Source organism: Papilio polytes, unplaced genomic scaffold (genome assembly GCF_000836215.1).
Source record: "Papilio polytes unplaced genomic scaffold, Ppol_1.0 DF824146.1, whole genome shotgun sequence".
In the NCBI taxonomy this organism is placed as follows: Eukaryota; Metazoa; Arthropoda; class Insecta; order Lepidoptera; family Papilionidae; genus Papilio; species Papilio polytes.
In genome coordinates this window covers 3,936,883-3,951,473 of record NW_013525058.1, presented here as the reverse complement: position 1 = coordinate 3,951,473, position 14,591 = coordinate 3,936,883, and the positions used below count along the sequence as shown (strand labels likewise).

Here is a 14,591-nt window from a genome sequence, read left to right as displayed (position 1 = left end):
CCCCCCCCCCCCCCCACACGCTGATGATGAATAGCCATGAATAACAGGGAAACGTCATCATGATGTACGACTATAAACTTCATATGGCAATATTATAGTGTCTATTATGTTACGGTAACATTTTGTTACTTTTATTCTACAGAATCAAATTCCTCACAAAGAATCTTATTTCGGTATTGTATCTTTACTATTTAAAACAATTCTATTACCGGTCACTTTGTGGTCCGGAAAACTGTAAGTTTATGAATTCCATTTTCATTACTAACATCCATCAAATTATCCGAACAATTTCTATTGTATACTTTCCTTTTATATCATGATTTTTGTTTGGATTACACATTTATATTTCTTACGATTATATGTGAAAATTCCAATAAAATATCTTCAAGACATTAATAAAATCAATGATCAATTGGGATACGAACGAATGCCTCTTGGGAATTGTTGACGCTGAACAAAACATATTATATCCGCAGAAACCTCCGCGACAATAGCGAGCAAATCTCATAATGTTCATATCACAATATAAAAAACAATTCGGAAATATCAATGCTATACTAATACAAAATGAATTTTGTTAGTAAAAACTAAACTAAAACTAAAAGTATTTAAACAATTAGAAAACGTGAAGATTATATTTTTTTACAATTATTTACGTAGGCTGTGAATACTCCTTGAGGCAAAACAATCGGATTCATTACTGAAATTCCCGTAATTGTCTTCACGCTGGCGGCTTGCAATGTTCTTTGGTATCACAAATTCACAAAGCTTACAGCGACATCTATGTGAGAAAGTGTATGTTACATGAGAGAGACAAATTAAAAGGCAACAAACAACTCATAATAAAACTATAGCAAGACATTTTATTTTATAAAACACTGTAGACTCTCTTTACTACAATGTTCTCTTGACTTCATTTTTCAAAAGATTAACGACATTATGTGGATTGTTTAAAACTGTTAATCAAAGATTGGTGACAAGGCTTGTAATTATTGTATAATTTAATTTACTGTTCATAGATGGCGTTTAAATAAACCGAGCCTTTGCATAATATCTAGTGCATTTTCTCTTGTTTTTATTTCATGGTCAACTGTTGGTGTGCATGTGCATGCAGGAAGCATGTCGCATATCTGTTATCATAATATCAATATAATGTCCAGTGATGTTCTAGTTTTGGTAATGTAGGTTACATTAGCATTTGCGATATCACAATGATTATTATGAAATTTAAATTTATTCATAGCGACACAATTTATCAAATTAACCGCACCAATAAATGCTTTTAGCGACGTTTAATTAATTGTTATAATACGGCAGCGATCTGCAAACATTACTTCTGATTAAATATCGAACGTGGCCGACCAATAAATTTCAACATTTTGCTGATAATTGTAATTGTTTTAATATAATTTTCCAATGTTTTATTATTTGCGAACGAAGACGCGATACAAAAACTCGAGATTTCTTTGTGTTTCTATTCCTTGTTGATTCAGAAATACAACAGAAGTCACAAAAAATATGTACAACTTAAATTTTGAAATAAAACATCTCGAATTGTACAAAATACTTGCTTCATGAAAAAAAAAACTTTAAATCTCCGGATAACCTGTTGGATATTCTTTTGTCACATTTTATAAAAGAGATTTCTCAATGCACTTGGATAGACGATTCCAGAATATTTTTAAAGGTTTGTTCTTAACAAATATCTAGTTCTTATGAAGAGTATGCAGTGTAGACATTACTTAGAGCTGTAGTACTCCGACATACATACGAAAGCAAACAAGATAGAAATAAATCAATCCATTCTAAGAGGTTCTACAGATGTGCACGTCTTTAAGTGACGTCACGTACTGAAGGCAATAAGATACTCAAGTTCTAGTGGACTAATCTCTGTGTTAATAATAATTTTGTCATTTCCTGTATGTCCCTGTATTTATTATTAAAAGACAAAGTTGACGGCGAGCGAGCGATGTAATCAGAGATTTATATGGATTCTTGAAGCCGAATAACTTATTTGTCCAACGAATAGGCTTTGCGGCGAGGAAATAGATACGTTACTACTTATAATAAGCGGATTATAACGCCATTCCCGATGGAGTGCTTTACAATAGAGGTATGTTGTTACTGTGTAAGTACATTTACTTACTTACTGCGTTGGCGCAGCGACCCAAAGTGGATCTTGGCCTCCGACACGAGAGAGCGCCAGCGTAAGTATGTTTATTTATATTGAACTATAAAAGTTTACAACAACAGCTAAACATTACAGATGTGCTTACAATTGAATGTGCCTAGTTGTTGTTATTGTAAATTCTTCGACTATCATATTGTAGCGACTTTGAAAACAATCTTTGTCAAAGTTAGACAGCAGTAAATTCTGCGTCTGAGAGGTCTTGGGGGGGGGGGGATGATTCTTGTCAAATTGAATTATAACTTTGAAGATAAAAACTTGCGAGATAACGTGACGCGTAAACTACACGTAGAGACAAAAGCGATCCTTTCATTTGTTTTTCTAACTTACATTGTAAACATCTTATTTTACGAATTTCTGAAAGTATTTTAGATTGTCGTAAAGTAAATTAAAGTTTTTTCTTTCTTATTTGGACTGAATCCTGTTATCGACTGTTATAAATCAAAAAATATTGTAAAGGAAATTAAAAGAAAACTCCAGAGTACAAAGAGATACAAAATAAGTGAAACTTTTCCATGTGTTTGTGTAAACATTGAGCAAGGTATCAACTTAGGGTGGACAAAGACAGAGGCGATGTGAGTACACCCCGGTTAGTGTGTCACGTAGCACCTTGGCGGCGGTCCAAAGTCCGCGGCGTGTCCGCGACGTATCCGCGGTGTCTCCGCGATGTCCGTCGCCTGCCGTCCACTCCGCGCTGACTTACGGCCACTCCTCGCACACGGCGCCTTTGGATGGCCCTCGGGATACTTTATGCCCCTTATGCCGCTTTTCTCAATGACACAAAGATAACATTACTAAAAATAGTTTTGTCTTTTTAGATTTCTGAGTTCATCATTGAAATGAAAAGTTTTAGATTTGCATTTTAGAAATCGTGTAGGTTTTAGGAATTTAAGATTTTTATTTTTTGTTATTCAGGATATTAAAACCAAGAAGTTATCTATAACTGAATGAAAACATTAGACAGATAAATTACAAATTGCAGAACAAATATATTTGGTTCCAAAGTATCACTTACACAAGTAATGTAGCGAATATGTACGAAAGTGAATCTACGTACAAGCTGGATCTTTACGCTAAATGGACGCCGGAGTCCTTTTTTATTCAATGTGACAGTTTAAAAAAGTTTCCAAAAGACGTCTGATTTATGATTAATAGATACGCAATGACTCGACTACGCAGAGCCCTTTCTTTTCTCCAGCGACGAAATTGCGCAAGAATAATATTCAATTTTATAACACACAAATGCCTTTGATGGAAAGATAAAGGATTTTTTGTAAACTTTGAAAATAATTACTCTTTAAACTCTAACGAGCTTAGTTGATAAATAAAATGCGACCTTTTAATGCTAACTTTTCGTCCAAATTTATATTTTTCAATCAAGCGAGTTTAACAATCTGTTCGCCTGTTTATGACGTCATTAATTTTATCGGCCAAAATCACAGCAAATGGAACAAAGACGTGAAATTAATAACTAAGACACAGGTCGTACTTCTTGCTCCTAAAAGCTTCGCTCCTTTGTCGATAATTTGTGGTGGGAAAGATGTTGAACGTTACAACTGGCTGAGAAAATAAGCTCTCGTTCGCTAATTGAAAGGTCTCACAGGACGAAGAGATTTATTCGAGTCACGGACGACTGTAGACAAAGAAAATAGATTACCGTAGCCGGCTGGGGGGGAGGGCGTGCCCACCTGACGTACATTGAGACGAAATGAAGCCGTCTGACTTGTGTGCTCATCCCCTTAATGATACGTTAATTTAGTTGTGTGTTTAGAAAGTAAGGAGACTAATTCAGGAATAAGTTAGTCGACAACAACTAAGTTAATATAAACACTGTAATCAATATGACTTGCGTAATTCGCATTACAAAAGCGCAGATTGCGAAAAACCAGACGCAGAAACATTTCGTAATACTTTTTGTTCTCAATGCGATTCTCCATTTGCAAACTATCAATAAATTATTCTGTCTATGATTTACGAGTGTTTGAATTGTTTGTTGCCACTCGAACAAATCGATGTCCGCGCGGAGACGCTCTAACTTTTGCCCAGTGCGAGTAAACAACGCGATAGCATTCGGGTCATGGGAGTGTCGATTTACTGAAATTGAATTATTCATGACAGTGAAATATAAGAATTGTTTCAACGCTAAAGGAAAGTGACAATGATAAAAGCACGGACGTCTGTGGTAGAACATTTAAAAAAAAAACATAATTTGCGATAACCGATTTTAACGTCCAATGACGGTAAAGTCACCTACCTATCTGGCGCAAGTATTTGTTTGAAATTAAAAAAAAATGCTTAATCAATGTCTGCATTTAAATGATCATTACAATTTGTTTAATTAATCATAAGTTTGATGAAGCAATCACTCATTAAGTCCACTCGAACACATTCCGACAAGAGAGCGGCGCGCTGCTGCGGCGCGCTGCTGCTGCGAACTGAAGAGAAATTCCAATTAAAATAAATGTACAAGTTGTTTCAGTTAAATATTACATTGAATTTTGTATTTAATTATCGAAACCTTTCATTTTCACGTACAGAGACTTACCGTGAATTAATTTTGCAGTTTCCTATGACTTATGTCCTCCAAGTGTAAAGCTTGTTAGGTATCTATTGACCATTACCCTATAAAAATAATACCAACGTAACTAATGACAATGAAATATTCGGCAACAGAACAAGCTCCAGTAGTGAGGGATTCAATTAAAAAGGCCGGCAACTTGACGAAGGCGAGACGAGACGAGGGACCTTTTGTGCCTCATTCCGCGCGCTTTGTTTCATTTGCAAGTTTTTTCAACATTTCGTGTGGAAACGAGCTCGCGTTAAACATGTGTCTGAAATATTACAAGCTTGATATTACACTTCGTTGAGGTTCGTTTAGATATTCAAACAAATCGTGGTAACGAATGAGAGGTAATTATTTAACATGACTTTCTTCGAGAGGATCAGCTAACTATGGACGGTAAGTGAAATAACCGAAAACAATCATATTGCCTTTATGGATACGAAAGCAAACATTAATTAACATAAAGTATTTTCATTAAAAGATAATAAAACCGCGGTAAAACCGCACTTTAATTCGGCCTCGGCCAAAGTAAATAAGTAATGTACTCGATCCACAAACGTAATATTTCAACCCTTCTCTTGAGAGGGTAATGACCCCTTATCAACTCAGCCGTGCGCCCTTGTGATCGTCCAGGGGAAAACCATTTTCTCGCTCGCGTGTTATTAAAAAAAATAAATGAAGTGATAACAAAAAAAAAAAAGAATATGTATGTAACTGTGAAATCATTTATTGTTAAAACAGTTTATAAAAGTTTAATATTTATATTCTCTGCACAATATTGTATTTTACTATGTTGTGTTTCCAAAACAAATTGTGTAAATTTACTATTACATAGAAAAATATGGTTTCTTTTAAGTTCTGTAATTCACGTTAAGTCATAGTCAACAATATTCTTGTCATTACGACGCGACACGTTTCAATGGAAGAAGAAGACATTTCAATTTATTGAAGTCCTTATTCCATGAAAACATTAAAAGGAATGCTCCGACACTTCGAAGTATCTTGTCCTTATAAATAACATTGATATTTTCTTTCTAAAAAGTAAGAAATAAATTGAGTAGCGATGTGAGCGAGCAGCGCTAATAAGCAGCTGAAAGTCGTATAACGCTTGTTGCCCCTTTACTATGAAACGTTAATAATACTTGTTATCTATTAAACTTGGCTTTAACAAAGCGTATTTTTTTAATCGTAACAAATAAGCCGTAAGAACGAAGGGACATTCAACTCCGAAGTTGACAACGATATGCACAAAGAGATACCAAACTTTGTTATTTGGAGAGTTTATTTTAATGTTACATAAAACAAATGACAAATGAATACTAAAATCACACTAGTTAATAATATAATTGCGAAAGTTTAGATGGATGGATGTTTGTTAGAGTTTGTAGCCTAAACGGCTAAACGGATTTCGATAAAATTTGGTATAGATATTGAGGATAGTCTGAAAGAACACATAGGCACTTGTGATTTTTTTTAATACCACGCGGACGAAGTCGCGGGCGTATGCTAGTTAGTACATAATAGAAATGAAGAGCAACTCGTCCGACAATACCGACAGACAGGCAGACCGGTGGCGAGATAGCATCGATACAACGTGGCAGCGAGTCGAGCAGACTTTGTCTGCAAGCTGTTTTTCACAATGAGAGTTGAAACGTGTACAAGTAACGAAATTTTTGTAGACTATATTTAAAAGCTATTTATTTTTACGATTCAATTAATAACACCAATTGTGCAAAAAAACCAAAACCAACTTGCTAATGGAGTTAAGTTAGAAATGTCAAAGCTACAATATATAAAGTGAAGATGACAGTAACAACAATGTAAGAGCATGACGCAGTTAGTCGAGTACGTAATATTGTTAAGAGACGGCAATCAATTAGCGAAATAGCTTCAGTGAAATTGGCTGTTGTGTTAAGTGGCCATAACTCTCAATTCGGTGCTCGACTGGCCACATGCTCCATGCTCCATGCTGCATGCTGCATGCTCTCCTGTCGACTGTAGCACCTGCTATTTAGAATAAGTGGCAATTGTCCAACGAAATTATACCCGACGTAATAATTGTGTATCCGTTTAGCTTAAATGTAACAACTATACAAATTGATATCTGAGATTCGATACTAAAATGAAAAAGGAATTACGATAATAAAATTTTTGTAAATCGTATTTCAAAATATAACTAACATTTTCTATTAATCCTGAACGTCTATATAATACTGTTATCAAAAACAACTACACTACAAGGCGTAATAAAATAGAGTTCAGTAATCAGTTGATAATATTTTATTTCACAAAACAAATGTAATGCTAGAACTAGTTCCTTGTATTTTAATATTTCTAATATTTTTTCTTCTATATAACTTGTCAGTTAGGAATCACGATTATTGGAAAATAAGAAAAGTGCCGTACATAAAGCCTTTACCGTTGTTTGGCAATTACCTTGAATACATATTACTGAGACAATGTGCTCCTCTGGTAACACAAAGTATAAGCAAACGGTTCCCCCGGGAACCCCTCGTCGGAGCCTTCTACGGTACGCAGCCCTCGCTCATAGTGCAAGATCCAGAAATTATAAAATTGGTAACCACAAAACAATTTTATTACTTTAACAGCCGAGAAGTGGCAGACTACACAGACCGCGAGCCGCTCACACAAAACCTTTTCTTTACTCACGGAGACAAATGGAAAGTGATTCGACAAAACTTGACGCATCTGTTCACGTCATCCAAAATGAAGAACATGTTCTATTTGATCGAGAAATGTACGCAACTATTAGATAATATGCTGGACGAAGAGACCGCCGAGTCTCCGGTGGTGGAAGTGCGGCCGCTGGTAGCTCGCTACACCATGGACTGTATCGGCTCGTGCGCATTCGGCGTGGAAACCAACACTATGAACAAAAGTAAAAAGACTAATCCTTACCTAATAATAGGTAGGAAAATATTTGAAAACTCTTGGAGTAGGGGTCTGAAGTTGTTGTCGAGAGCGATGTGGCCTGCCGTCTTCTACGCCCTGGGCTGCCGGGTGTTCCCGCGTGAAATAATCCAATTCTTTGAGTGTTTACTACGTGAAGTGTTTATCTGTCGTGAACACAAGCCATCGAATAGGAACGATTTTGTAGATCTCATGTTGAGTTTGAAACAGAATAAATACTTGGTGGGAGACAGCATGAGCAATTTGAAGACGGGAGGTGCGAAGAAAGTGCAGCTGGAGGTGAGCGACGAGCTGCTTAGTGTGCAGTGCGTGGGGTTCTTTGCTGCAGGGTACGAGACTACTGCCACAACAATGAGCTACGCATTGTATCTTCTAGCAAAGAACCAGAAGGCACAAGAGAAAGTCATACATGAAATAGACTGGTATCTGAGCTGTCATAATGGTAAAATAGGCTACGATTGCGTCGAGGAGTTGCCTTACTTAGAGGCATGTATGCTGGAAACCATCAGACTGTATCCAGTATTGGGTGTCATCACCAGAGAAGTCGTAGAAGAGTACACATTGCCGAGTGGCTTACGATTAGAAAAAGGCCTGCGTATACATATTCCTGTGTATCATATAAACCACCACCCGGAATACTTTCCAGACCCAGAGGAATTCCAGCCGGAGCGGTTTCTAGGTGTGAGGAAGGGAACAATCAGGCCGTACACTTTTATGCCCTTCGGTGTGGGACCCAGGACTTGTATTGGTAATTATAACCATTGGTTCTTTTAATTTAAATATATTAAAATGAGTTGACAACATTTCTAGTTCTATAGTATTCCAGTATGTTTAATCTGATTTTTGGGTAATGTACCAGGCAAGCGTTTCGCGAAGATGCAAATGTTGTCGGGGCTGGTGACGCTGTTCAGGCGGTATAGCGTGGCGCGCGCGGCCGACACTCCCGATCACATCCAGTTCGACCCCACCGCTATCGTTACACATCCTAACGCCGGTATCAACTTGAAGTTCACTCGCAGACACAAGTAAACACAGTGATTTCAGTTTTTAATATATTAACAGACTTTATTTTATTCAGGGTTCATTGTGCGTTGAAGGAAATCCAATATGAGAAATGAAACAAAAATCGATACAAATGATAAGGTTTTTTCTATCAAAGATTTTTCTCGTTCCTTTCTATATTTTGGTTCCATTAATTACTTTTGTCCAAGTCATAATTACTTTTACTGAAAATAACAAACGTATTTTCGTTTCAATAATTTCAGCATCAATTTATAACCTAAGTTTTCGCAGTAAACAAGGTGACCGCGGTTTTGCACAGGACGAGAACTACATTATAAGATTACTAAATTATAGAATAGATTTAAAAATAAAACGTCAACCTCATTTTGTGTTATTATGTAAACAATTTTAACTAACTTAACTAATAAAAAATATGCACTATCTTCCTACAGTGTAAACGCTATTTGTCACCTAAATGATATAATTGAACCGAGTCATATTTTTATTAGTATTAATGACATCCATCTCGACAAACGAGGTATGTTTTATTTCGGCTAACATTTAGTTACTAAATTACTCGGCTCACTAGCCTAGTGCAGACTAACCTTGAGCGCTTATGTATCGAATCGATATCCATCAATTTTAGTAAAAAAAAGCCGAAGTTAAAAAGTTAAAAAAGTAAAACGTAGTTTAATAAAAACTACGCAAAAAATCTTTCTCAATTTACATGCAAAAAAATTCGCAACCGTGACGTGACGTGACATTGCACGCGGGAACATAATTTTCATAAGCTTTTCCGCTCAATTTTCATAATGGAAATCAAGTAAAGTGGCATTACGTGAACGGTTTTACATATAAATGCCGCAACTTGAAGTGCCGTCGTAAAACTAATAATACCCTTGTCTCTACTTAAATGAAATATTAGCCAATTATTCGGAAAAAAAAACTTGTTTAGTTAATTGGATTACGGCTTTCTACGCTATTGTTATAACAAAAAAACCGTATGAATCGTGTGTAGTTTTTTGTTTACATACGCAATGATTGCGAACAATAAATTCTATTTGTTTGTACTTCCTCAAACAATGTTGCGATCGATTGAATGTTTTGAATGTATTTGAATAGTTTTAAAAGAGACCTAACAATTGTATTAACAACGAGCAATATAGACTCTTCACTTCTCTTCTATAGTTACCGTATGTTGACATAATTTATTAGAAGCGGCACTAAAGATCTAAATAGTTACATTCCTTTCTGAACGTGATACAATAAATTGACAGTCGCGCCTCAAACGCATCCACCTTTGAAGTGTCAGGTAGAAAATGTCACTTACAGACCTACATACAGTCGCTTTAAACATGCATTTCGTGCACATATTTACATGAATTACAGCTCTTAATATAAGCTCGCATCAAATAGTATTAAAACAAATATTGACGGGCATTAACTTGCTTGTTATGAAAAAAACGCGCCGGTAATATATCAATTAAGAGTCAACGAGGCATTCATTCATTAATTTTGATCAGACAGAATTATATTACGCGAAGAATAAAAACATTTTATTACATTAATAGTAAGCTGTCATGTGTTTGTAATAGTCGCTTTGTTATTTTTGTCTTCTGTAAAATATTATGTCGTAAAACTAAACAACATTAGACATGTAACGAGATTGTATAGAATAGGTATTGATGCCAGGAATCGTGTCACAAAGTTGTAATAACAAGAGTCGTTTAACGTCACAATGTTGGGTTATTGCCCCCTCCTTAACCCTATCACCCTGAGCTCGGTGGCGTTATCACCCCCTCGAATTACTATTAATGAAATATGTAGCTGTTTAGTGTTATCAGGGCGCGGGAGCGAACTGTAATTTTAATTAATTTTAGTTACCCCTAACTGTAAAGAAGGGGTGGACGCTTAACGGGTTATTGTTTCTAAAAGCCAATGATTATCTCTGTCTGTATTGTGTTGATATCGTTTTCATTTATTGATATTTCTATATTTAAATAATTTAATATAACAACCTCAAGGATGGTGGAACGTGTCTTCACTTAACTCAGAGCCAGGCTATAACGGCCGTGTTCAGTAATAGCGCCTCTCACTTAAAATGATAAACATAAAGTAAACGACATTTATGCTTATTTATGACGTTCCTATGTAATAAAAGTTAATATGAATTTCATGTTTACCACCAAGTTTGAGACTGTCTACGTTAATAAATAGGAAGTTTTATTTTCGTCGTATTTCTCATTAGTAAATGTATTTTATAAAAATCGTGTCACAAAGTTTTGCACGAGACATACCAGTGAGATCTTTTGTGTTGTCGCGTGCACGAACCTATTCCGATTTTTAGTTTCCAAAACATACTTTAGGTGGAAATATTTTAGAAGTGAAATCTTAACAACTAGCTTAGCGTATACATTTGAAACTTGTACTCTAAACTGCAGAAAATATAACCATAATTCCTTATGATCTAGTTTTATTTCCTATTAATATTACAGTCAGAAAGCGATCGCATATATCTATGAGTTTTAATAGGTACTTAAAGTTGTAAATTGTTGACGCGTGTCGTTTACACAAAACATCCGTGCTATCTCGTGTAGCGGCAAATAAACAGGACGAACACTTATGAATATTCATAAAGAGTGATTATCATAAGCAAATAGCAAGGTAGCGGGTTGAAGTCGGCGGCGGCGGGTCATTATGCAAGTTCCGCTCTTCTCCGCTTCGCTTCCTTCTTCTTAGCCCTTGTACACAGGGACCAAGGTGTATTTTACAGTTTGTTGAAAATCAAGTCTCATATTGTCGCTGATGCTTACGGTGTGGGCGCGCCTTAAGAATTCAAACTTGGTAACATTTTTGATCGCCAACGAGCATACAAATTATACTTGAACTAAACTTAAGCTGGGATTAAGTCGCTGAGTTCACGAACAGGACACTTTGATACTGTATTTTCGAGGTATTAACTTGTTAGGCTCTTGTAATAATGTTTGTTTATTGTTTAAGTTCTTTGTTATGTGCTTTATTAGGGAGTGTGTCGCAGTCCTTATTATAATTATATAGGATTTTAGTATGAATAAAAATTAACTCTTATTATTTTAGGATAGGAACGAAATTCCCTTTTGTTAAGGAAGGAATATATTATACGAGTAATGAACACACAAAGAGTAAATAGTACCGATATTGTTTGAGCTTTAGGAAATGGTGTATGGTTATTTCTGAAGGTATTGCCTTTGCCTCATTAAGCCGAGGCGAGTACAGTTTAGCGTTTGTTCAGTCACGCTCACACCTAGTAAGCTGGTAAATGTGGGGACTAAAGTTTCACCTACGCTTTTTGGAACTAACAAGGAAATTCGGTAGGACTTTAACTAGGAGTACACTGTGAATTTTCCAAAATTAAAACGGATGTACCGTGTTAAAGGCAAAACGGTAAACTTGTAGCGAAAATAGATAGAGCCATTATACATTGATAAAGTCATAAGGACAAACAAGAATCTTCTGCACCTTCAGATGTCAATTGAATGTAATAAACGACTATCGTATTTTGGTAATATGTACATGTTATCTGTTCACATATCTCTGCAACTCAACGTGATATATAAGTGCCGCTCAATGCGCACTCTCGTATATTTTCCTCTCGTGTTTTTAAACTGTTGTTTGAGGATTTAAAGTGCGAGAAATTGCCAGCCCTCTGCACGGCTTTATCCCAGCAACCCTCCTCTCTATGCAAATGTCTGTCGCTACGCAGCGTCTCTTGTAATTGTTGCGAGTAATTAAAAGCGGTTCTCGTCGCCACACTCCGAGTGAATCGGAAATTATACTCTAATGTTCTGCAAAGTAGTGGAGGGTTTAGTTGTTACCACTCTAAATGTAGCTACCGGGGATAAAATCTGATGAAGTACACAACTAAGATTTGCTAGAGTTTCGTAATGTGTCGTATGTACTCACCGTTCTGTTGCCGAGGTTGCGCACGCGGCAGCTGAGGTAGGCGGATTTGCCGACGAGCGCGGTGACGTTGCGCGGCGTGGCCACGTCGAAGGAGGGCGCCAGGCGCGCGCTGCCCCCGCCCGGCAGCGAGTTCACTGACCCCGCCCCGCCCGCCACGTCGCATGCGCCTGACAACAAACATTTGTTATTAACAAAGAGCAAATGTAGCCAAAGAGATAGACAATGGTTAGTAGCCGGTTCTTCTGACCGTCCAGGAGTAGCATGCTATGCTAACTCTTGACCTACTTCTATCTGAGGAATATCCAACCAGTCACATGAAGATACACACGATACAATCACGTTGTTAAATATTCTCCGAGGATCTGCTGAAGGCTGTACGTTACAGGATCCGCTATAAGTGAGATGTAGTTAACATGAAAGAGAATAGATACACAAATTATAAAGGGTCGTGTTTGCTGCTGAAACAAATTAGGACAGAGTTTGTTTTGTCTATTAAAACTATTTCAATTAAGAGGCTTAATAAAATTGTACTTGAAAGCTTGCCCCGAGTCATATTACAGGATAATCTAAATTGAAAACCGTTTCATGATTAAGTTAATGCCAATAAAATCATTGTAGTACGAGAATGGCACTAGGTTGATATCAATACTTTATCCATAGCTGGGATATAGATTATGGATCATTTACTTTGTATCTAAATAAGTATTCTGTCGTACAAAAACAATATATTTTTCATATAGCTCATGATTAGAGATCCTTTATAACGTATTTCATTCTTCTTTAAAATATCGATGTTCTAACTTGGCTTATCGAGCTAATTAAAGTAAGTAGTACAGTTAGAAGACATTAACGAGTTAAAGCAATTCCAAATTAACAAAAGAATGTTTGAGAGAAGTAAAATTGAAAGCAGCTGCATGGTGAGGGTGGGGGGAGCCGAGGTCCGGGGCGAGGGAGGGGGACGCGAGTTGTGTTTGCAGACAAAGATCTAGCGGAGGAGCCTTTTTAAGTCGGAGCGGGCTCTTTGTGTGCTCAAACTATTTTAATTAAGCTCCGAGAGATAAGACTCGAAACTCCTGTCTCTTACGTCGTTACCAACTTTGGTGAGTGGCTCCGGCTAGAGCTCGCAATCCGAGAGCCAGACCATTTAACCTAACCTAAGAGTACGCGAGGTCACATTTCATCTGGTAATGTTTCACGTGGTAAAACGTTGAAAAGTTCAAAGTAAAAAAACTCGAATTTAATATAGTTGAAAACGTTAGTGGACCTTTATCTTAACATAGAGTGCAATAGAGGTTGATGAAATTGATTGCAGGAAGATTTTTATTTATAGCTGCTATTGCCAGTTGATAATATGCGTTTCATAATGTGGTATTGAACAGTTTTGTTCGGTTCGTTTCTAACTTTTGGTCATTTATCTTGTCCGCGGCAAAAATGACGCAACAGCAACTTAATGAAATGGCCATCAGCGGCCAGCGGGCGGCGGGCAGCGGCCAGCGGCCAGCGCGTGATCGATGAGCGGCTAAATGGTGACGCACTGATTGCGACACACTCACATCCAAATATAGTTTTTTTACCACATAAATGATGTCTGCTCGCACAAAAAAGATCGATCAGCTCATATTACAAATAATTAATAGCACAAAACCTTAATAATTGTCTGGGATATTAAACTCCCGGCGCGGCCCTAATTATTAGAATGTCTGAAATATTATGAAAAAACGCGTTGAAAAACAATATCGTGTGTCTGTAACAAGAGATTCCCGGTTTATTGCCATTTATAATTAGGTTTCGGTACAAATATTAAAATAAAATAAGCCGCTTTCAAGACTTTCGTGATAATAAGATGAAATGTCAGACAACAGAATAATCCGTCGGAATTTACTTTTGACGAAATTTGAAGATTTCATTTACAAACATCTACTTAACCGAACTTTTTTGTCTCGTGAATTATTGTTTAGGACTGAA

The 14,591-nt window shown here is 36.6% G+C and overlaps 1 protein-coding gene across 1 annotated transcript in view; it reads right to left on the bottom strand.

The window, feature by feature from the left end:
* LOC106111755 (peroxidasin homolog) overlaps positions 1-13,179 on the bottom strand; it is a 71,116-nt gene extending 57,937 nt beyond the window's left edge. Inside the window, exons 1-2 of the mRNA XM_013293898.1 lie at positions 13,158-13,179; positions 12,627-12,865 (exon numbers count right to left, since the gene is read on the bottom strand). Coding sequence (XP_013149352.1) covers positions 12,627-12,865; positions 13,158-13,179 — 261 coding nt within the window. The remainder of the gene's footprint in view (positions 1-12,626; positions 12,866-13,157) is intronic.
* Positions 13,180-14,591: the final 1,412 nt, after the last annotated feature.